General features: G+C 48.1%; 3 protein-coding genes across 3 annotated transcripts; 2 read left to right on the plus strand and 1 right to left on the minus strand.

Moving 5' to 3' along the window:
- Positions 1-1,323: 1,323 nt before the first annotated feature.
- PpBr36_09767 (uncharacterized protein) lies at positions 1,324-4,168 on the minus strand (the record flags this gene model as incomplete). Its single annotated transcript, XM_029896886.1, has 7 exons — positions 1,324-1,867; positions 2,013-2,092; positions 2,154-2,298; positions 2,992-3,134; positions 3,219-3,544; positions 3,599-3,797; positions 3,884-4,168. The coding sequence occupies 7 exons, from the start codon at positions 4,166-4,168 to the stop codon at positions 1,324-1,326; spliced, it is 1,722 nt and encodes a 573-aa protein (XP_029745309.1).
- Positions 4,169-4,672: 504 nt separating this feature from the next.
- Positions 4,673-6,817, plus strand: PpBr36_09768 (uncharacterized protein; the record flags this gene model as incomplete). Its single annotated transcript, XM_029896887.1, has 3 exons — positions 4,673-5,885; positions 5,962-6,488; positions 6,572-6,817. 3 exons carry the CDS (start codon positions 4,673-4,675, stop codon positions 6,815-6,817), a joined length of 1,986 nt encoding a protein of 661 aa, XP_029745304.1.
- A 507-nt stretch (positions 6,818-7,324) lies between these two features.
- PpBr36_09769 (uncharacterized protein) lies at positions 7,325-7,731 on the plus strand (the record flags this gene model as incomplete). The annotated part of the gene is made up of 2 exons (XM_029896888.1): positions 7,325-7,420; positions 7,555-7,731. The coding sequence occupies 2 exons, from the start codon at positions 7,325-7,327 to the stop codon at positions 7,729-7,731; spliced, it is 273 nt and encodes a 90-aa protein (XP_029745305.1).
- Between the last annotated feature and the right edge of the window lie 4,695 nt (positions 7,732-12,426).

Raw genomic sequence — 12,426 nt, forward strand, 5'->3', positions numbered from 1 at the left:
TAACGTGTGGTATCTGGGTTTCTGGGTAAAAGTAAGGCCGGCAACTTTTGATTTTTCGTTTGTTAAGCTGGTTAGTAACACTTTGACGCAAAACTGAAAACCGTCAACTTGTAGCTCTTCATTCCTAAAAAGACCAGAGGCGCATTTGTACCTGACTAAGAGCAGTCGACCGAAAAGATCGCCCGTTGTAACTTATCAGGCTTTGTTCTGTGCTAGCCTAGGCAATTAACTGGGTATGCGCCTCGGAAAGCTTCCATGAGCCCTGCATGGAACAAACCACAAGCCCGACCTCTCAGCTCCCGTCTGAAGTTAAAATTCATACAATAGATCTCGATGACCGGTCTGGGCATCCTAGTAACCTGGCCGTTGGCAAGCAAGGAAGAAAAGTCTTCGCATCAGCAGAAAGAGCTTTTGTGCGAATGAGAGCCACAGTGACGTCAACCGGCAACCTCGGGCCCCGTTCATCTCGGGTAGATTTTCAATTGGTCGCGATGGGGTCCCCGTTGCACCAGCCTCGTGCATTTGTCTTGGCAATGATGTGGGCATATCTAAGCGGAAGCTATCGCTTGTACCAAGGTTCTCTGGTGGTACTATGAGGACGTTGTAAACAAGCGGGGTCGGCGCCATTCATTCCAAATCCGGTCTGGAATATGGTAGCATGCTGAAGGTTTCGCGAGAGCTTGACCTCCACTAATTACTTTGCTATGTACGTCTGTACCTATGGAGAAACTTTCTGCCAAGTTAGCCACGTGAATGTTCAATTATGGTGAATCGGTGTTGTCTGCAGGAGATATTTTGCTTATAGCATGCATTTGTAGTAGTACCGTCAACCTGGTCAAGCTCCAAAAGTAGAGCAAAAACTGCACAACGTCCGTACTGAAACACAAGACTATCCACAAACATGAGCTAGACTAGGGTATTTACCGTTGTCAAACAAGTGCAAATCAAGTTTTTTTTTTCCCTTTTTTCTTTTTTACTGAATTCTTCTCTTTGTTTTTTTTTTTCTTGATTGGATGCTTCTCGCAGGTGACATACGAGTGAGTATTCGCAATCCTTTCACAAGCTAAATTAAAGTTGTCTAAACGCAAGCATCCAGTCCTATCTATCCATAGCACGCAAATGTTTCACTCGTATTGATAACAAAAGAGAAACCCCAAAAGGCATCACGAAAACTGAGCGAAGTCAAGTCATCGGAAGCTGCATCAATCCATCCATCAATCCTCCTCGTAAAATACTCAGCTGCCCAAAAATAGACCGAGAAGAGGTATATCGACCAGAAGAGATTGAGCCAGCTGAATGCACTCTACCAGTGCAAAAATAACCTCAGTTACTGGCCGTGAACAGGCTGACATAGACGCCCCAGGCGATACCAGCTAGTCCTCCCACCAGGTTCCTCATCTCGACCGTCTGCACAAACGCAAAGTTGATCAGGCTGACCACGGGCCAGAGCCTCCAGCCGGCCGTTAGGAGCGGCATGAACTCGGCCTTAGCCTTGGGCATCACCTCATCCCAACGGACCGCCGTGAAGTCAAGTGCCGGCCTGTCGTCCTTGCCGCTGCGCGCAAAGCTGCGCATCAGGAACATCATGCTGTGCTCAGCGCCGAGCGGCCGGTGCGCCATGGCCATCTGGACCGAGTGAAAGAACACGGAGAACATGAACGTGTTGGCAGCAGATCCGATCGTCTGGTCCAGGATCAGCTTGATGATGGTGTTCTTCATGTCAAGCTTTGGCACCGGCTCGACCAGCTGTCCCTTCTTGGCGGTGCGGTCAAGGGCCTTGTCGTCCTTGGCCGAGGCCGCGGCGACGGCCTCAGTGGTAGGGACGACCTTCTTGGTGGCCGGGAAGGTTGACTCCAGGAAGTCTTGCCTGGGGTTGGGGTGTTGATGTTAGCCTGGGCAGTGATCCGAGTGACCCGGGAACCCAAGTGTAGACCATGTCACGTGTTGCTTTGTGACCACTTGTTTCATTTGACACTCTTCGTGTCTCGCATGCGTGTGCAACGTAGACTTACCACATGAAGTTGGGCGGTGTACTGAGGACCGCGTAGAGTACAAACTGGAAAACAGGGATCCAGTCGACTACCAGTTTCTCCTGAGGGTACATATCAGCTCCTTGAAATCTTCAGACAAACAAAAATGCGAACGATGCTCACCTCGTCCCTAAAGGCGGTAAGCGCTTGAGCAAGTAAATTTGCGACAGCCCCCAGGACCGACGACTGAAGCGTCGCCGTCATTATGGGAGGAAGTGCCATGATCGCTTGTGAGGATGATCGCGCGTGTAGATGAGATGAAGCCCGCCTGGTGGAGGTATCAAAGTAGCGATACAGAAACAGATCGGCCCGCAAACCTGTATTCTTTTAACTTTCAACAACACACCAAGTCCTGCAACACAAAACGAGAACTATTCAAGATGCAAGTTCGCGCTGGTTCCTGCTTAGAAGAGGAAGGGCAAAAAAAAAAAAAAAAGAAGACAGCAAACTCAGGCACGCAACGATTCAAATAAATGTTTAGGGCGACGAAGGCCACCTCTTATCTACTTGGCAGCAAGGTTTCGAGAGCACGATGCCAATGTAACCCCAATCTTTCGCTCTCTTAGGGCAAAACGGGACAGGACCCCGCAAATTCGGCTGCTACTGGATTCGAGAAACGAATCATGGGCCTACCCTGTACTCTCAACCCGTGGCGGCAATTATCGTCAAGCCATGTTAATGCTCATGGTTCTGTGTTTGACAACAATGAGGAAGCGGTCAGGGATATCATCCTTTGAAGCTTGTTCATTCAGGGTCCTTGCTTTTTTTTTTTCTTTTGCTTTTTGATGCTAAGTCCATTGGATCCCTCCAGTTAGAGACGGGCAATATAAACACACTCTGCCTCATCTATTCTAGACTAGTCTTAGGTTCACCCTGCTCGCATATCCTACGACAGGTTAATGATTTCCTGCTAAAGCGCCGAATTCTTCTGCCGACAGTCATGGCCTTTCATGGCCTAGACAAGATCCACATGAAGAAAAGCTGCACCACATATGAGTAGAAGAACAAGAACTGCGTCCGCTGGTTCCTTTTGGCCCGGGTGTCTGTCTGCATCCTGCTGTTGTCGGCGTTTTCAGGCAAAAGAACGTACTTCAGCGACCTCATCTGCAGTCTTGTTAGCATTTCAGACAATCCAGTAGGCAAAATAATCCTACTAATTATGTGAATATAGAGCATGACGCGACTTACCAAGAAAAGTGAGTTGGCCAAGAACGTATAAATGAATACAGACCAGCCAGACCATCCGCCGGTGCCTTTGCCACCGTTCATAACCTCAGCAACAGCGACAGTAACAATAACGCCAACGAACTTGTATCCAGAGTAAGCAACAAGGTCCAGTAGTTGCGAATTATTGGATATGCTCATAATGTAGCACCCGAGCTTCAGGATAATAATTTCAGCAGCAACCACAATGAGCGCCGTTCCCGCTGTGTTTCCGAGAAGCTCCGGTTGAAACTGTCCCCTGAGACCAGCAATAGCGGTTGAGAGGAGGATATAAGTCACCAGAGACATTACTAAGCTTGCGTGTTAGCAAAGTTCACTGGATTACGGGAGTAGGAAGCACCAACCAGGAATATACATGTCTGGACTGTTGACGTCGTCTCTCGGCGGCAAATATCCCTCCTGACCGCCAGGGCCCATAGCTGGCTTGCGCGACCATGGCTTGTGTCTCCAGGGGAAAAGAACCAGGTAGATTTTGTTGATGACATAAGAGTTTGTAACGTTGAAGTAGTGTTTAAGCAGGTGCACGCTCAGGTACCGGTTAATCTGTTTGACAGTCAGTGCCACACCTCTTATGTTTGATTGCTCGCATCAAGCTGAGCAAGAAGGACTGAAAGCAAGGATTGACCCACGTTCTGGTCAATAAGCTCCTGCCCCTGTCTAAAAGCCGTGCTTCCAAAGTGCGCTGCAACCTGCGCTGCCGGATCGTTCATAAACTGGCCGTACTGCCCAAACATGTTCTGCGGCCCGGCGCCGCCTTGCTGCTGGGGATATGGGCTGCCGCCATAGCCTTGGCCGCTTTGCGATGATTGCGATACTGGAGGGGGAGGAGATCGGAGCTGTGGTACGGTCGATACATGCTGGGGGACCGGGTGGTGTAGAGGGGGCGATTGCCCGTATGCCTGTGGCCGCTGCATCCTGTGTGAGCGCCCAAAGGGTCGGTTCTGGAGGTGATGTCGGAGGTAGCTTGTAGCCGCAGCGTATCGCCAAATTTGTTCGCGCGCAAGCGGTTGATTTTAAGTGATGGAGCTGATGAAATGGGCCTATATTCCAAGGAAGTTTGGAAAATGGATCGAAGCTGTCCTCAACAGGCCGTCTTGTGCCCGCCAACCGCAAAGCTTTGACTTGACACTGTTTACCGCACGGTCTGACATGACAGCGTCTGGCCCGATAACCAGCAATTCAGCCTTATCGCGCAACCCTTTGGAAGGTTGGGGTTCGACTTACCCCAATTGGCCTCCCACTTCCATGTCGTGGCAGTGACACCCAGTCCATATGGGATCTTAGCTGTCCGATCTCGTCTTTGAACCGACCATCTGTTCCTTGCGCAACCTCTCCGGTCGGTTTTCTTGGAACAAAAAAATTGCCATTGTTAAAGACCCCAGATATCGATCCATCGCCGTCCAGGCAACGACGCCACTATGCTCGACACATTCGAAATTGTCACCACAACGGGAGTGGTGCTCTGGTCGCGAACTCTGACCCCGGTCAGTCCCTCGGTCATCAACAGCTTTATCTCAGATGTTTTTATAGAAGAGAAAGCCGGCGCCGGTAGCACACGCGAGAGCAGTTCGGCTTCATCCAACCCACCCTACCGGACCGACAGCCATACTCTGCGGTGGGCCTTCGTCAAGGAGCTCGGCCTAATCTTCGTTGCCGTATACCGATCTCTCTTCCACCTATCATGGATCGACAAGCTCGTTGACAACATCCGCGCCATATTCGTCAACCTATACGGCGAACAGTTGACCAAGCCCAACACGACGATCGTAGACTGCGCGGGGTTCGACGATTACTTCAACCAACAGGTCAGGGAGCTCGAAGGCGCAAAGGAGTCCAGGGCTTCTGAGACTGCGCGCCCACTCGAGGATTCTTTCGTGTCCGGTAATCTCGGCGTGGAACCACCACTCCCGTCCGCGCCGGGGCTGCATCATCGGGGCAACCGTGCTGGCGCCGCCGCCCAGGACAAGTCGGTCGATTCGAGCCCCGTCGCATCCCCGACAGGTTCGCGCCCCGCCACCCCCGGCACTGGCGCAAACCACCTCCTCGTTGCCAAGGCAGGCCCGCTGGCGAAGATGTCGCGCAGGGCGCGCAAGGCACAATCGGCCAACACATCGGGAGATGAGACTTCACCGGCGCGGAAAGCCAAGGCTAAAGCGACTGGGAAGAAGGGGAGAAAGTGGGACGCCGACGGCCTGGCAATAGAAGAGGATGATGTGCAGCTTGACTATTCCCAGGCGAGTGCTGCTAGCGACATTGATGATGGAGTCGGCAGGTCTTCTGCTCTTGAAGAGGTTGACGCTGCTACATGGGGCACCAAGACCAAGGGCAAGTTCGTGCTCAGGGACTTGGGTGACGAGGTGCATTCCATTCTGGAATCGGAGAAGAACAAAGCCCAGGCGAACTCGTCAGCCAAGCAGGATGCTGGACTTATTGGGTCCAGTCTCAGCACGATAGGGGGTTTATTCAGGAACGTCGTCGGAGGCAAGGTTCTGACAAGGGAAGATCTGGACAAGGCCATGAAGGGCATGGAAGATCATTTGTTGCGCAAGAACGTAGCGCGCGAGGCCGCCGTCAGGCTATGTGAGGGTGTTGAGAAGGAACTCGTCGGAGTGAAGACGGGGAGCTTTGAGAGTATGACCCTATATGCAACAACTTTACCGTACATGTTGGTATACCCTTACTGACATTGTGCATTCACGATTTACAGGCATAAATACTCGAGTACAGGCTGCGATGGAAGCATCTCTCACGCGGATGCTGACCCCAACCTCTTCACTCGACCTCCTACGTGAGATCGACTCGGTCACGCAACCTCCTGTGACGTCTCTCCGCAAACCGCGACCATACGTCATGTCTATCGTGGGTGTCAACGGTGTCGGGAAATCCACCAACCTTTCCAAGATCTGCTTCTTCCTTTTGCAGAACAAGTACAAGGTCCTCATCGCGGCTGGAGATACCTTCCGTTCCGGTGCAGTCGAGCAGTTGGCGGTTCACGTCCGCAACCTCAAGGAGCTCACCACACGTGAGGGTGGCCAAGTCGAGCTCTATCAAAAGGGATACGGCAAAGATGCGGCGGCTGTGGCAAAGGATGCCGTGAGCCATGCTGCGCAGGAAGGGTTTGATGTCGTCCTCATCGACACGGCAGGAAGGAGGCATAACGACCAGAGGCTCATGTCGTCGCTGGAGAAGTTTGCCAAATTTGCGCAACCGGACAAGATTTTGATGGTTGGAGAGGTAAGCAGGACGATTATGTCTAAGCTATATGGATTCTTCATGCTCCTTCCTTTTCGCGGCACTAACCCCCATCTTGTTCACAGGCCCTTGTCGGAACGGACTCGGTCGCTCAAGCGCGCAACTTCAACGCAGCCTTTGGATCAGGCCGGTCTCTAGATGGTTTCATCATTTCCAAGTGCGATACAGTCGGCACAATGGTAGGAACACTGGTGAGTATCGTGCATGCGACCAATGTTCCTGTCCTATTTGTCGGAGTTGGACAGCACTATTCAGACTTGCGTAACTTTTCCGTCAAGTGGGCAGTGGAGAAGCTTCTCAGTAACGATTGATCGGACGTGATGATATTTTTTTTTTTTTTTTGTAATACAAACAATGGATATCCAGCTTTCTTCTCGTTCTCTCTGTGAGTATACTACGTCGATCTTGAAGCATATGTTCATGTAGGGGTTCACGGTCGACACTCCAATTCGTTGTCACCAAACTTGCAAGCCGCAGAGGCGCCGCTGAAGCCGGCGAGAGTGGAGGGGACGTTGAACTTCATATTTGTGGACTTGAAAAGGAGCTGTTGGAAGTGAGGTACGCTGAAGGGAGACACTATGGGGCTGTCGCATTTTTGGATTAGAGAATGTTGATGTCTAGATGATGGAGATTTTTCTGCGTTCCTGTTGGTTGTTGACCTGCAGCTTTATATTTTTTTCCTCCCATAAGCAGCTGCTTGGGTCAGCTTCGAGCATGGAGGTTCCTCAGGCGACGAGAGCTCGCTGAGCTGAAGAATATGATTACTTGACAGCAGCTCCAGCATCCCATTTACGTAGGGATTCGTCTGGAGCGCAACGATGCAAAAGAACCTCTGCCAATATCCCGAGCTTGCTTGCCAGCACGGCTTCGCCATGTTGCCCAGCGACAGTGCGGCGGCTCTCGTCTCAAGCCCGGTGCTTTCCCGCTTCGCTCCTTACCCCTTCTCTGGCGTGGTCTTTCCCGTCATCCAATACTCTTTCAAATCAAGTTTATACAACTCCTGGTCAGACCGGTCCTGGGTCGCAAAGAAGAGAACGCCGCTTACTAGACCGGGCTGCGGGCTTGGGTACACTACATGCGCGTCAGCGTCGGCAGGGAGGAGCAGCTCGAGCTAGTGCATTACTTGACGTCGACTGCAGCGGGAAAACGGCCATCAAGGAGCATAAGCGAGGCCAGGAGGGAACGGCACCAGCAGGCCGTGTCCCTTGAACATCAGGGCATCTAACCATATTAGACTTATGCTGGAAATGGCCAGGATGCAATATGGGTTCCGGTAAGCTGGGTGAAAGAAGGAACGAAGGGAAATCAGGCAGGCGAGGCAATTAGGCGCGGCGATGATGGTGCCGACCTGCAGTATAACCGCAGATATTTTTCCCAATAGATGATAGGCAATGGTGCAGTATAGTTATAGAAGCTAGGCACGACGTGGTCGAGCACATACGACCATACCCACTGGAATATACGGGATCCCGTCCGCTCTCCCCTAGTCAAACCAGTGAGGGCCAAACTAGTACTCAGGTGGGTGACCACTGGGGAATCCTTGGTGTTGTATGTTTTTGATTTTTGGTCGTATTTTTTTGCTTTTTTTTTTCTTCAAACGCGATACCTGTGCACAGGGTTATGTATAATTTTATAATATTCCCAAAACAAGGATTGCGTGCAGGGGACTGAATTTTTCGCCGAATCCCAGACTATAGTGAGGCTGTACGTTTTGCAATAACACATACGACCATACCCACTGGAATATACGGGATCCCGTCCGCTCTCCCCTAGTCAAATCAGTGAGGGCCGAACTAGTACTCAGGTGGGTGACCACTGGGGAATCCTCGGTGTTGTATGTTTTAACTTTTTATAGCGGTTTTTTTTTTCAAAATTGTTTGGCAAATAATTTGTTTTTTTTTTTTTTGTTTTTTAATAAGGAGCGAAGCTGTGTATGAAAAGGAACGTTGTTGGCGCGTAAGACGCAGTATAAGAATGATCCATATACTTGTCATAATTTAAATTAGGGTTATAATAAACAAGGTCTTCGTTGGAATAGTGGTTCAGCAAACAGAGTATAACAAACCAACAGATCATAAAACCAGAAAAAAAAAAAAGAAAAACAGTGATTTTTACTTTATGATAACGTCACTGTCACTTCTGTTAAATTAGCATGTAAACGCACCATATCACTGTTCTGCGGGGGCTCCTATATTGCGGTAGTAGAAGCGCCTGAGCCTGATAAAAACCAAAGCCCCCAAACAACAAATACAAAAGCCATTTTATCCCACTAGAAACTTTAAAATTCCATATTCATGAGTTGTTATTCTTAAGTAATTGTATTATTTATACGATAAATTGAAAGTCTGGTTTCTGACGCACATTAACGTACATGTGCAGCCTCAATGATTGGTATGAAAGCAATACATTCAGGTACAGCACCTGTCCAAAAATAACGCAACGCGACAGGGGTCAACCCCCCCTATTATCTGCACCACCAAACTTTGGTGCAAGTCCACACATTCAATTTTAGGGCTACAAATAAAATAAATACATGAAAATGAAACTATTTCAATGCTCTTTAATATTTGGTATACCAACCTTCGGCTTCGCGCACCGCTGCAATCCTGCGGGGCATAAATTCAAATAGCTGATTAATCTTGGTCTGGTCCAACCCATTCCACGTAACCTGGGCCAGGCTAATAAATTCCTTTATCGCGGCCCTATTTTCACTTAACTCAGTAAAATAAGGGTGCTGTTTTTCTATTATTTTTTTAACAGCTTCCATACGTGTTTTATAGGGTTAATATTTGGGTTATAAAACGGCCAATCGATTAATTCGATCGCGTTATTAAGGATCCAAATTATGGTTTGCACCGATTTATATATACCGGCGTTATTTTGTTAAAATCGCCTCGTTCCGTTATATATAAGGATTAAACCTTCCCTTAACGCATTAATATAGCTTTAGGACGAATAACCTCTTTTTTTACCTGGCCGTTCGTCCCGGCGTATAGCGATTAGCTTAGACCTACCCCTTTTCCATATATATACCCAAAATATAATTGTAATTAAAGGTTTGCCGTGCGTTATTTTATATATATTTTCTGGTTTGTAACGTTCGTTTGGGTATCCGAATACTTATAATATACCCCTTAAACGGGCGTTATACACCGAATATTCGTCGTTATATATAACCTATAAAATACGCGTTATTAATAACTGGGAATAGTTTTATTTTATATATACGTATTTTAGTTAAATTTTTTTCGTTACCCTCCCAATTATGTATAAATTTTAAACGCTTTTTAACAAACCCCTGAAACAATAAAATGCGTTTTTTGGCCTTCCAATGCAAAATTTTTTACTTTTTAAAGCGTTTGCGGTAAATAAAACGGTTATTTACCCTTTGCATTTCCGTGCGGAGGGTATACCAGTTGATTTTAGGGGTATTTCGCATTATACGCGTTAAATTACGGGTATCTCTTTCCGTAAATAGCTTTGGCCGGCCGGATTTAGGTAGGTGTTAAAGGGTACGGTGTTCGTTCCATTTGCGTTTTGTACGCAGGATTGTAGATTTTGTGGTTTGGAACGCGTCGGCCACCTTTTGACAATTTTGCCCTAGCGTCCTCGCCTGCACTATCGCGGTACGTGTTTCTGGTTTGAATTTATCATATTTTTGGCGGTTTCCGGTCAAGGCAAGCCCAAAAACACGTTCGTCTGACATGTTTTGGCTGAGTTGTGGTGGATTGAAAAGGGTGAGTTTTTGGGAGGGTAACGCGATCCAAAACGCGGTGTAAAAATACCCCTGTCGCGTTGCGTTATTTTTGGACAGGTGCTGTAACGTGCGCTATCTAGATTAACGATCGTGGCAGCGCATATGGTGGTCCCAACGCTGACTGAGCTCTTCTGGTCATGTGATACCAAGATCTCTCTACACAACAGTTTCCATACACTCTACTGCTAATAGTTTGGTTAGCAAAGTGGGCAGTGCGTGGACTGCTATAAGAACCTGATTCGAGTCTTTCAAAGCACGAAATGAAACTCGATAAACTATACAGAACAGCATGACGGGTTCCTGGAACCATATGCTAATACAGTTTTCGGCATAAAGGGGCATAAACCGTAAAGGAATACATGTTCTTGGACATAAAAATATAATAATATTACAAAGGTGAAAGATATTATAGTCGCTGTAGCTGTCGTCCCCGAAGCAGCTTGGCTTCCTGTTGAAAAAAAGGGCAAAAAAAAAAAAAAAAAAAAAAAAAAAAAAAAAAAAACAGAGCACGAAAAAGTCAAAAACATACAACACCGAGGATTCCCCAGTGGTCACCCACCTGAGTACTAGTTCGGCCCTCACTGGTTTGACTAGGGGAGAGCGGACGGGATCCCGTATTTTCCAGTGGGTATGGTCGTATGTGGCAGTGTATGACTTGTTTGACAATTATAATGCCAGGAAGGGGAAATAACAGGAAAGAAAAGGGGGCATTTTGCTTGGCAAACCCTGGGCTTTCTGATACATCTGTGTTAGGGCCAAACAGGGCTTCGCGGGTCTCAATGAACCAGGGATCCGTGAATATTTAAAGCGCTGAAGGCCCTTGTTGCGGACCCCACCGTAACAGAGGCCGAATGAAGTCCAGGCACGTAAGCAAAACCCCCTCCTGGCTGGTTGCTGAAGGGAGCGGAACGAAACCCTTCCAGCTGCAGTCGGTCATCCTGTGTTTTGCTGACGTGGAGCTTCGCTTCGAAAAAAGTCCAGAGGAGGCGAGCTTAATAGTGCAACAATATAGGCTATATGAAATCCCATACTTAGATGCTGGTTCGAGAATCATAAATCTGGATGAAGGCTTAGCTTCTAGCACATCCCATGCCCAAAGGGGGTTTTGGTAGCAGAACCAAAGGTGGATAAGATGTCAGAGAATCGTTTATTGATGTAAGTATGCTTTGAGCGCAAGGCTCACGGTTTCAGGGTCACAATCTCATCTCAACTCAACAGCATGGCCTCACCCACGCTGCGGGATGATATGATCTGGGTAATGGTACGGGGGCAACCAAAATCACGCAGACGCGGCAAGCCAGCCCAAGCCTCAGTTGTGAAGGATACCCTCAATATGTGAACTAGACGATTCGGCTGTCTTGCTAGTCAATGGCGTTATATGTTCGTGTTCCTCATACTCCGCCAGGATTGATTTGGTCTGCATACTATAAGTAGAAGATTTCCAGAATGAATATCTTGTACCCGTTGAGTTTAGCAGCTAGTCAGCTGGGCTAAGTGAAATTGTTTAGATCTTTAGTACTACCACTGCGAATCTCTTGTGATTCTTCATGCAGACAATCTCGGGCGAGTAATCTTGGCTGTACTCTGGACAGATCAATTTACCCATAATACACGCCTCTTAGTTGACAGAGCTGAAGTGTTTCTACGTTGGAGCTAATTGAAGAGAGAATAAAAACGCCATGGACTACATCGGGCCCTTGTATTGGAAAGAAAGATTCGAGCAGTTCAAAACCCTTGAACGGAAATTCACGAGGCTGCAGCTGCGAAGTGGCTTCTTCATCAACATACGTTGATGAAAATGTTGGGCCAGATGTGGGCTGGCTTGTTTCAACGCCATGAAGAGACCCTACGAAGAAAGGAATTGAATGGGGAATGTCCGCGCGGGCGTGGACACAGACAATAAACAAGTGCGATTCCGTCGAAAATCAACTGGCTAAATATGAACCCGAAGAAGTTTGCATAGGAATATACTCGTTAAGCTTCCTCTGACAAAACTGGACTAAGCCAGGCAAGATTTCTACGAAAGCAGAGGCAAGGATAGGCAGATTGCAGATCTCCTGATTGTTTTGCTGGCTGTCAGATATCAAAGAGTAAGAACAGCTAGAATATATCACGTTACGGGTGTTGATTGCCGAAGCTGATGCAGCTCGGGTAACAATACAA

The sequence above is a fragment of the Pyricularia pennisetigena genome (genome assembly GCF_004337985.1).
Source record: "Pyricularia pennisetigena strain Br36 chromosome 7 map unlocalized Pyricularia_pennisetigena_Br36_Scf_7, whole genome shotgun sequence".
Classification (NCBI taxonomy): domain Eukaryota; kingdom Fungi; phylum Ascomycota; class Sordariomycetes; order Magnaporthales; family Pyriculariaceae; genus Pyricularia; species Pyricularia pennisetigena.